At 37.8% G+C, this 11,156-nt stretch overlaps 1 protein-coding gene across 5 annotated transcripts in view; it reads right to left on the bottom strand.

The window, feature by feature from the left end:
• Positions 1-2,530: 2,530 nt before the first annotated feature.
• The window catches only part of tspan9a (tetraspanin 9a), a 165,363-nt gene continuing 156,737 nt past the window's right edge, over positions 2,531-11,156 (bottom strand). For all 5 annotated transcript variants that reach the window (XM_017419038.3, XM_017419039.3, XM_017419040.3 and 2 more), the window contains one exon: positions 2,531-7,796. In XM_017419038.3, the coding sequence (XP_017274527.1) occupies positions 7,725-7,796 (72 nt within the window). In that variant the 3' untranslated portion in view covers positions 2,531-7,724. The remainder of the gene's footprint in view (positions 7,797-11,156) is intronic.

The following is an 11,156-nucleotide window of genomic DNA, read 5'->3' as shown; positions in this document are numbered from 1 at the left end:
CTCTGTGAGAGTACGGCTGAAAAGTTGAGGATCTTTGATGTTTATAGAATCTTCTTTTCATGTAAATCTTATTTCACCTCATTGCCCTTTTTGTCTCATTTTTTCCTATTATTTCAAAGGTTTTTAGACCATGCATCATATTCCTACACGTGCATTGCACATTTGCTTCCATAATAATGCTTATTGTTTCTGAAAGGCTTGTGTTTTTGTGCACAAATTACATTACTTTAAAGACAGATATACTCTAGTAAAAATAAAGCATGGCAATAAAGAATGACAGTGACCAAAGGCTGGACAATGGCATCTTTGATAGGAGGAACATCTAATGTAGTTTAATGATATCCTGCATTTTGTTCCCAGATTTCTGCTTCGCTGGAGGATAAATCTGGTGAATTTCAGCCAATTAAATCTCAAATAAATAAAAAGGCCAGGGCGAATATACTGTGATGAGACTTAAACATAAAACTCTGCTGAATATTAACTGGCAGCAAAGGATCATCTGTGAGAGTGAATGGTCTTGTCAGGGGAGACTGTAAAAACACATGACCTTAACTGGATAAAAAATTTAGTGCCGTCTCATTGAATTTCCAGTGTGCTGTCTGAACTGTCCTTGGAAGCCTTGAAAGTCAGAAATCTGTCTGTGAACACACATTCAATACCCCCCACCCCAGTTATTCTGCAGTTGAGCAACGAGACCTGATCCCCCTCAGGTAGCTTGATAACTTGGCAGAGAAACATAAAAACTTAATGAGATTGCTTTGTGTTTTTTTCCCATGTACAATCAGTTTAAGTCCCACAGATTCACACCCGGGGAACAATTTTACTTTTTAATTGTGATACAGCTTGCTTTTACTTTTGCATTATTATTACATTTTGACATTAATCCCGAGAGTTTTGCGAAAAAACTGGCAGGAATGTGATGTGTGTGCAGTAAATATGATACAACTGGCTGAATTAGCTTAAATAACACACACAAAGAAATAAAAATGTAGAACTGGAGGGATTCTTTAAAAGTCTAAAAAGTGCTCTATTCTAAAACCTTAGATATATTTATCTGCATCCCAACCTAAACCTAATGAGTTCTTTCTTTCAGAGTTGTAAAATATGACTTGTAGGAATTTGGTTACAGAAAAACATGTAAACAGCTAAGATAATATAGATTCTAGAATCACAAACAACTTGCTGCTGTGTCGACTACCTGACATCATCTTTTCTAAACTTCATTAAAACTACTTGCAGTAAAAAAATAAAAAAAAACTTGTACAAGGTTTCTCATCTCCCTTTTTAAAAAAATACTAAGATAACCAGCTGTTTACTTCAGCTTTGTAGTTGTGATACAAATAGACAGTTGAGCAGTGATATGCTTTCCTCTCAGGTTCTAGGTTATAGTAAATTTAAGATGAAAATTTGAATAAATTTTACTTAATCATTATTAATCCATCCATCCATCTTCTTCCGCTTATCCGGGGTTGGGTCGCAGATCATTAATAATCTAAAATATTAAAAATATAATGTATTTTGGTTACAAAAAAATAATAATTCAAATCAAAGTTAGGCTGTAGTTTACTACAGCAGGATGGTTTGGAGAGGCCTTCCATCTACGCTGAGCGCTTGTTGGATGACTTCATTATTACTGCAATCCCTAAAAGAATGATGTGTTTTTCTAGGAAGCAATAATTCAGGCACTGTTCTGGGACTCCTGATTTCTGAGGCTCAAACTCCAATAACTCATGCCCTGCAGCAGAAGGAAGTCCCGATCATTCTTACCTCGGGCAATCCTTGTGGCCGATACAGATGAATACACTTTTAGAGTTTTTGAGAAGATAAAAGTTTGGACTTTACTATCGAGCCAGATTACTCTACAATCAGACAAGATTGTTTAAACCTTTATCCAATTTTAGCTACAGAACAATACCATCCATTAATATAATTTTTAGATAAGATGTTTTGCACCATTGTAATTAATTAGAGGCTTTAAATATGTTGTTGTTTTCTTTTGGCTGCTCCCTTGCCACAGCGAACGAACACACATGAAAGATTTGGCAATTTTCTTATGCTGGATGCCCTTTCTGACACAACCTGGACTTGAACCTGCAGCCACAAGATTACAGCACTGACCACTGAGCCACCGCAACCTCCCAAGGCTTTAAATATGTGCTGTATTATATTGTTTTTTTTATACACACCATCTTTGTAAAAATAGTTTGATACTTTAGTAAGGTCACAGAATTATTATTCCTGACATTCTCGCGTGTGTGAGGTCATGTGAGAAAGCATAGCTGCAGTGAGGCTTAAAAGATACACAACTGACTGTGAACAAACAGCTGCAGACACAAACCTGAAAATCACCTCCAATGCATGCTAACAAGCTTAGTAATGCTATGAGGGAACAAATTATACAGTTTCATCAAAATGAAAGCCTTTCTGAATTCAGGTTAATGAAATGTGCTTCACTAGTGGATCTGGTGCAGGGAGCAAAGAGAAATGCTACAATAACATCCAGGAGAGAGAGAGAGAAAAAAAAAAATCAGTTGATTACTTTCACTTTATTTCAGTACATGTTACTCATACAAAATAATCTGTACAAAGGCTAAAATAGGTCATAGTTTTTGCATAGAAATAACAGTGATGTAGAACAAAAAGCCAGGGTGGAATGGCACAATAAAGTCCACTCACTGTCACACACAGGTCTGATGATATTTAGGCTAAAAAAGGGGATCAAACTCTATACAAAAATATGCTGCTGCTCGTTCCATTCTGTTAAAGCATGGAACTAATTGCCAATTATTTGCACTTTTATCTCCTCCCGTTTGTTCTTTAAAAAGAAAGAAAGTAAAACTCTTAGCTTAAACTGCCAGCTGCCATTATTTCATCTTTAGGATAACTATATTGTTTTCAAAAAGAGGCCAGTTTGAGGCAGGGATGCCACTCGCTTTCAATAAACACAGGAGATACGCACTGGCAGCACTTCTCTTTCCTCTTCATGCCAAGTTGTCGAAACCCCACCACTCAACACAATCTGAACCAGTGTTTAAATGTGGCCTATATAATTGACAGCAACATAAAAGGAGAATAAATCAGAAGCAACGAGTCATTAAACATGAAAGGCAATGGCTGTGCGGTGTCGTGGGATTTAGTGACACATTTTCCTTTATTTAAAAATACTTGATTTAGATAATAAAGAGAAGGTTGTCCACCACCTAGCAGACAGTAAAAGTGTTGCAGAAACTCACAGGACAAGGTTGGCAGGTGTCAGATAACGCCACCGAGCAGAACACAACATCAAACGCAGTGCATATTTTCACCGCTCAGATACTCCGCTTTAGCTTGGGAGAAGGATTACGAGGAGATTACAGAAATAATATGCTGAAGGTGGTAAAAATAAAACGATTAAAAAAAAAAAAAGTTCCTCACAGCAGACAAAACCATGTTACCGCATGTGCAGTCAGTCTTAACATCTTACTGAGAGAGCCTCTCTGAATGAGAAGGAATATTTTATGCTACTTGAGAGGAGAAAAAAAAATCATGTGAAAAAATATGTTTTACTACAAGATCAAAATCCAGTCAAAGTATGAAAAACATACCGACAAAAACACACATTAACGTAAGATTTACACGACTAGTGGAGCTGAAAGAAAGAAAAAGAGGCAGAAAAACAGCATACATGAAAACAATTATTACATACAAAATGAAGATATGTCCAAATGAGCATATAAGCACATGGCTTGCTAGAAAATTAGACCCTCAGTGTAAATATGATTATAACTGTAACACTGAGCATATTTACATATGATGATAACATCCAGGACTGATATACGAAGCTCTGTTGCACAGAGTCTCATAGATCCTGACCTAGAAATACATAATGGGCCTGACATCAGCAGTTTGAGAAGACGTACTGCAGATTACAACCACACACCCTAATTTAATTAAACTAGAATCACAAGAAGCATGCAGTACGTCTTTTGTGGACTTCACCCAATTTTATATGCTAAATTTTACCTCCATTATTTCTGACTTAATTGCTGTGTGTGTGTTTTATAGTATTAAGACAGAAAGGCATTTTTGCACCTTGAAGAGAGGCTCTGCCAAGTCTAATCCTCTAGAGAGAAATGAATTAACTGTGTCATATTGTTACAATGAGCATCAGTGAGCATCTGTCATGAGTGGAAACAAAAAGCCAGCAAAAATGGCCTCTAGGACAAAAAAACCCACCCAAAAACAACAGTAATATTGTAGAAAAACAAACATTAAAACAGTACAAACCAATGTACAAAAAAAAACATATCACTTAACAGATTCTGTAAAAATGGCATTCATCCCTGGAATCTAAGAACACAGAGGAACACTTACTCTGACAAAACCATAAAGACTAGGTGATGGCAGCAGGGTTTAACGGGAGTTCACACAGAATGTCGGTACAGTCAGATCAGGAAGGGGCAAAGAGATAGAGTGTCTGCGGGCTGTGGCTCTGAAGTTTGATGTCAGATTCGATGACAGTCCCTGGATTTGCTTTTATTTCCAACTTTCCCATGTTTTCTGTGTCGTCAGTTTAAAAACATTTCCAGGTAATGTGAGACAAAGCAATGCGGTGAATTATTTATCGAGACTTTTCCCCCAAAAAAACTTTCTATCTGGGATACAGTGCAGCCAGATTTACATAACAGTTACAGTGATTCCTCCATACCCCCACAGGTGCTTTGAACTGTGCAAAGAGCTGAGCTGTTTCTTTGCAGCATCGGGGCTGCCAGCGTCTGTATGCAGTGCCAGGTGTCTGCAGAGCGAGGCAGTAAATAAAAGGATGTGTGGAGAGTTTGCGGAGGCAGCCAAGCAGAGGGGATGCGACCACTCATGCCTGCGCTGTACATCAGCAGCTGTCATGTTATCCCCGTGGACACAACAAGACGAGTCGGAGCATATGAGGGTAGGCAGTATATCTCAGCCAGCAGGGTCACTGCACATAATGGCCCAAATCTGCTGTTTCTTCATGCACAGCCACCCCTTTTTTTCTACTGTAATTGTTTCTAAAACCAATGTTTAAAAGCTAAAATGACCTCTAGAGAAGTTATGAGAGAAAAAATATGCTAAACTAAAGAATGTCTAAGTTTTTCCAATATACATATTTTGTTTGTCCATAAAAACAATGTTGTTTAAGGTTTCATCCAAAGCAAAGATTTCTCTTTGCAACGATTATACAGGACTAAATTTAGATTGCAGCCCCTTCAACCCTTATGTGGAGTCAATAGCTTTAATCAGCAGCTGTTTTGGCAGTACAAGCTGTAAATGCTGGACATATGCAAACTAGCTGCTTCAGGATAAATTACTTAAATAGTGAACTGTGTTTGAGAATTTGAAGTGATTAAAATTCATTTAGCTGCATTTGTTTTCTCCTATATGTTTGGGCTTGTCCTGAATAATTGTTGCTGAGTTAAATGCTACCAATCAGGCAATATGTGCTAACTCAGCCTCATTTGGGCTAACGTGTGCTGTACGCACAATAGAAATGGATGGTTTTCAAGTCAAACAAAGCCACAGACCAAAATAGGAAACACAATGCACTGTCACAATGAACAGTCAGAGCTGCAACAGCAGAAAATCAAAAGCAAGATGCTGCAAAGGGGGCAAAGCAGAAAACAAGAAGGTAGGAGCCTTTGGAATTACACAAAAAAAAGTGCTTTATTATTCTTGATGCATGAATCTGATCCTTTGCATTTAATATGCACCTAAACCTGCTCCAGTTTCTAACTCTGACCACTTAATTAACCTGTCAGGCTTTACAAAGTGACTCTCTAATTCAACACTGACCTATTTCACTTTCTGAGGATGTGCAGACTACCTGTGAAGTAAAATAATGTCCTACAAAAGCCTGAAACTGACGTAAATAAGGCTACTAATCTGATAAAACTCTAGACTTACTTCCAATTTATCTCAACATTTTTTTTCCTAATTCTTTGACATCTTTTTAGAAGTCAAAATGAATTTACTTTGGAGATGTCACAAAAACTGAATAACATAAGCCTGATTCCCACAGTTAAAAGGATTCCCCAACAATAAAGGTAGTTCTTTATACCGTTAAATCTTCAGAGACTTTAAGGAGACAAACTGGAGGGCAACAATCTTTAAGTCACCAAGAGATGAAGAGTATTTTCAGTCCACAGGAGGTAGGCTGATGCTCAGCCATCCTGCGGTGCATCAGCACGTAAACAGACATAAACAGACGTGTCCTACAGGGCATGTTGCCATACCTATCTGCCTCAGCTTTGATCTGCCTACACTCCAGCCTCCCCCTCTTCTCTTGGCTGCATGAAAAGCAAGCTTACATGAAATATGAGAAGTTGCGAACCAGAGGTGCAACTGAGTAATGAGCAATGAATGTCAAACTCATCGCTTCCTGACATGTGGGAAGAGAATTGGGGTGTAAAAAGAAAAATGGAGGTATGGCTGAGTTCGCAGCCACAGAGAGAGAGAGAATAAGAAGAACGGGGCAAATGGATGACACCTTAAAAAGAAAAGCCTCTAGCCACCTCTTGCCAACACTATTGATGGCTGCAGCAAGACAACATGTCTGTTGTTTTGGCCCTCTTAGCCTTTCCTCTCAGTGTTTCTACGTATATGTCTTTCTTTTTTCTCCCCACTCTGCAGCTAGGACTGTGATCAAACAGAGACACAGAGCTAAACACACAAACACAATCTAGTCTCAAAGTAACAACTTTATCATCCAGATCACTGCTGTTGACAAGACTTGTGGAGCACTAACAAACAACCATTTAACATTATAAATGTCATCTTATAGGGACTTGGAATACCGATGCTGTGCAACACTACAAAACTGTGTTTAGATTTGTGTGTGTCCACAGGCAAATTTGTGCATTACAGCTTATTATTCTGTGGACACTGCAGAAATTAATAAAAATAAATCCACTGACAATTTTTCATGATCGTTTCATGTTCCTCTAACACACACTCTTTACCCAAATCTCTACAGCTGAGTAAAAAATTTAAAAAGTTGTGGATTACATTAAAAATCATTTCTGACATGTCAAATCCATCCCCCTGAACAGACACACTGCCCGTCCGAGAGCTCAGCACCCTGATCTGTTCAGAACTTACATTCCACAGGAGCATAAATGATGCACAAAAATTAAAAATCTAAGAAGTTTACAACAAAAATTGCAACATTTTCAAGGTCAAGGGTAAGTCAGTGAAGTAGAAAACTAGCATGCCATATTGGATCTTTATTAATTTACAAGCAAAAAAATTGGGCTCATTTTTTAAATACCATGAGTGGGAAAGAAAAAAACTCCATGAGTGGTGGTGTTATTTTCAGTTTCATGGGTTTTCTTTGCCTTGGAGATGCTGGATGGGCATTAGTAAAGTTTTCATGTCCTTAAATTCCATTCTTCCTTTCAGCAAATTGTTAGTCCATTCAAAAAAATTACCAAAAAAATAAAGTATATTTCATTAATAACCAACGAGTTTCTCTTGCTTGCCAAAAGTAGGTGTCCCTTCTATTCCAGTTGTGTAACTCTTTGGCAAAATGAATGATAAGAGGAAAGAGCAAAAAAGGTGCAGGAACACAGCTGGAATCTGTACATGTCTAGGATGGGGGCAAAGGATGCTCTGCAGATGCTGTAAAGTGAGAGCAAAGCATGAATGTTTTTCTTATCAGAGTCTCATCCCATCAGGCAGTGGGGCTCCTCTACATCAGGTGCCTCCGCCTGGAGCTAAGCGTCGTACTTCTTCCCCGTTCTGTGGATGTGGTGAAACAGTGTCATGGAGAAGGCCATTCCCAGGAGCTGCAGAAGAAACGAGAAGGATACTGTGAATTTCTGACTGTGTGGACAGTGAAATAAAGTTTGTGACTGTTTATGCATCTGTGTGGGGTCTGTTTGATAGTGACTCCTTGTATTGGGTTGTGGTTTCCATGCACAATAAATCCTGCAGTGAAGCACAAACAGTTTTTGGTTCATTCCCTTTCTCAGATGGCCTTCAAACAAACACGAGCTCTGGAATCTTCCTGATGAAAAAAAATGTGTAGCGTACACAAGCATCAGTCAATGAAGTAAATTGAGTAGCCACTGAATCAAAGTAGCCAGCTATCTCTTTGAAGTTTCCATTATCCCTCATACTTCTACATCAAACACATTCACAAGGCTGATCCTAAAACCATTATGTTGGAAAGTTTGGATGGCAGAGAAAGTACCATCAAATGTAAAAGGTTTTTTTTCTTTTAATAAAAAAGCAGCCTGAACTCCACTGGGGTTTCCTACGATATGTGATCAACCTGGGGATACTTCTGATTCTTCTTCAGTTTCAGTCAAAACCTAATTTTAGAACTAGCTAAAAGCAAAATGCAAATTTAGGATGCTGCCAATAAAAACATAAGGCACAACGTCAGGTAAATAACCATCTAAGATGGAGACAGGACCAATGAAAAACTGCCTTAGAGCCAACCCAATTATTTACATGTGGCTTTTTTGGAAACTGCTGTCTGCTTCATTCAGGCTGCTGTATGACAGCTACTGCAAGACTCTTCAGAGCCTTAATCAGTCATCCATCCGCCATTCCCCTGGAAAAATCAATTGCAAAGACTTTTAAAATAATTTTGATTGAAGACATAGATACAGGTTTGAGCTAAAGTGGATCTAGTCTAAATCATGTACAAATTACATCCAAATGCCTATGGCTTTTTTTCTATTTTATAACACTGCAGACTCATGTAGAACCATTTTTTAAATGAATATCTTTAATGTGATGTGGTCCCTCTTGCTTTTGAACTAGCAAATCTGACAGCTGAAGGTTTTTTTCTCAACTCTTCGTACTTGCCCTAATCTGAGGTCCAACTGTGTGTGTGTGTAAGTGTAAAAACAAGGAGAGACAAATAAAAATAATGTCAGGATTCAACCTTCAAGAAGGACCTTTATATGTCACTGTTCTGCACATTGATTCTGTGTGCCTTGAGAGGGAATGGATAAAGTGGGAAATGATGATGTACAAACTGAAGATTGAATTCAATAAAATGCCTGTAAGCACGTGAGAATGGTGTGTTGTTGTGTGGTGAAATACATTGCAGACATCCTTTCAGTGCAGCCATAAGCTTTAATTTAAGCCTATTAGGTAAAATAGTAGAGAAGCCAGCAATAAATTCACTTTGCTTCAGTCAGCCTTGCCAGTGGACAGTCCCTTCATAACAGATCTGATGTATTACAGACAAAAGTGAAGTTCCTTCCCTCTGGACACTGAACTGCCTTTTGTCTTTGCCTATCTAAGATGTGGCTCAAGGAGGAGGACATCATTCCTGGAAAATTATATTTATTTAAGAAAAAAAATCTTTTATCAAGGCCTTCCTACCCAGCTTTTTGATTTCCTGTTGTGTTTAATGCAGTTATCTGTCGTCCCTGATACTTGCTCAGTTCTGTTCTCCTTGTGAGATTTCTGTGCTGCAGCTTTATGTGCTTTAATTATTCAATGTATGCACACTCAAGGGCAGAAAGGTCCAACAACAGAGCCACTTAGTCAAATATAACTTTCTACAGATAGAAATCATAAATATATTTTGCTTTAAGTGGTCTAGAATGATCTGGGGGAGTAGATTTGTTGTCAAGGAAACACTGCACCTTCTAAACATTAAGCTCTTGTTTGTTTCTTGATGACCATTATATTTCCCAAGGCAGTTTCCATAGGTATTTGTTGCACATCTGTATGTACTACCTGAATGTGAGAGCAGCACACACCGGCTGCAGCACATCTCACTGGAAGTGCCTAACTTTATGGGTGGCATCAATCAAATCAGTTAAGGAGGCTCACAAATCTCCACTGAGCTCCTCTTAGTGATGGCTCTGATTTACAAACCTGTCATGAAGAGAGAAAAATCGACCTTTCTTTTTTTTTTCTGGCTTAGTACGTTAAATATTGTTTTCTTTTATTACAGTCAGGATTGTTACAGTTGCAGTCGCAGAATTTGATTAAACTAACTGAAACTCTTTCATGCAAAGATTTAGTGATTGCAATAAATTCATCTTTGGGCGTCCTGGTCAGTTGCAGCAGTGATGTATTTACAGTTTCAGATGTTTACACGAGGAGTTCAGACAAGGAGTCTGAACTGGGCAAACATCAGTTCATGCACAATGTAGACCACATGTGTTATACTAGTAAATCACACCCAGAGAGGGAGAGTGTGAAGCCTTTGATCTGTACACCTTTTAAATCACTGTTTTAGTGCCTGTGAATAAAGCAAAGAAACTTTCTGTATGTTGAAGAGAATGAGAGGAGTTTGGGGAAAAGAAACTCAAACCTCAGATGATTTTAGTGGTAACTTCACAAGGACTGTGCAGAACAATTAGCTGACTTGTATTCTTGTGTCTTTATGAAGCTTCTTTAACTCCATAGGGTTCCACATGTGGTGAAGAGTTGAAGATTAAAGTATCATAATTATCTTATGATTACAGGCCTGTGGTACATTCTCTTGCTCTGAAAGCCTCTGAGAAGCTTAGAGAGGATATTGGTTGAATTTTAGATAAAACTGAATGTGCTTCAATAAGCTTACAAAGCAGGAAGGGTGCACAGGATAACACAGGCCAAACAATCCTGGATCACCTGATGCTAAAATTTAGTCTGACTACTTTTTATTGGCTTCTCCTCAGTTCTTTACCTGCATGAAACTTTTGATTTGATCAGAACAGGATCCACAAAACAGGTTTTGGATTATATTATTTGTCTGGTTTACTTTATCTGGTAATTCTCAAAAGTTAAAGGTCAGTTTTTTTTACAATTTAATTCTCCATGGGAGTGTCCTTTCTTTTATTTTTATTTATCTCACATGCAAATGTGTCATTATGAGCACATTCATATAAAGACTGTTGATTATTGTATTGTTAAGAGTCAGGCCACAACAAAAATAAGGGTTTAATTTCTTTACACATAAAACACAATTCTACAAAGTAGCCTACAAAATGCATAAATTATTATAGGTAATTATTGTAGACTTTTGATAAATTCAAAAGTGGGATTTTTTTCTTTTTTTTTTTTTACATTTAAGAATACTAAATTGTATCTTTAATAACCAAGGTGTACACAAATTTAATAGAGAGCTGCAGGTGGAATAAATGTTTGGGGCCTTTCTGAGTGGAATTTGCTTTTTGTGCCAGTCTGAAGCT

The sequence above is a fragment of the Kryptolebias marmoratus genome, linkage group LG11, assembly GCF_001649575.2.
Source record: "Kryptolebias marmoratus isolate JLee-2015 linkage group LG11, ASM164957v2, whole genome shotgun sequence".
Taxonomy (NCBI): domain Eukaryota; kingdom Metazoa; phylum Chordata; class Actinopteri; order Cyprinodontiformes; family Rivulidae; genus Kryptolebias; species Kryptolebias marmoratus.
The sequence above is the reverse complement of the archived record's forward strand: the minus strand, read 5'-3'. Positions and strand labels throughout refer to the sequence as shown.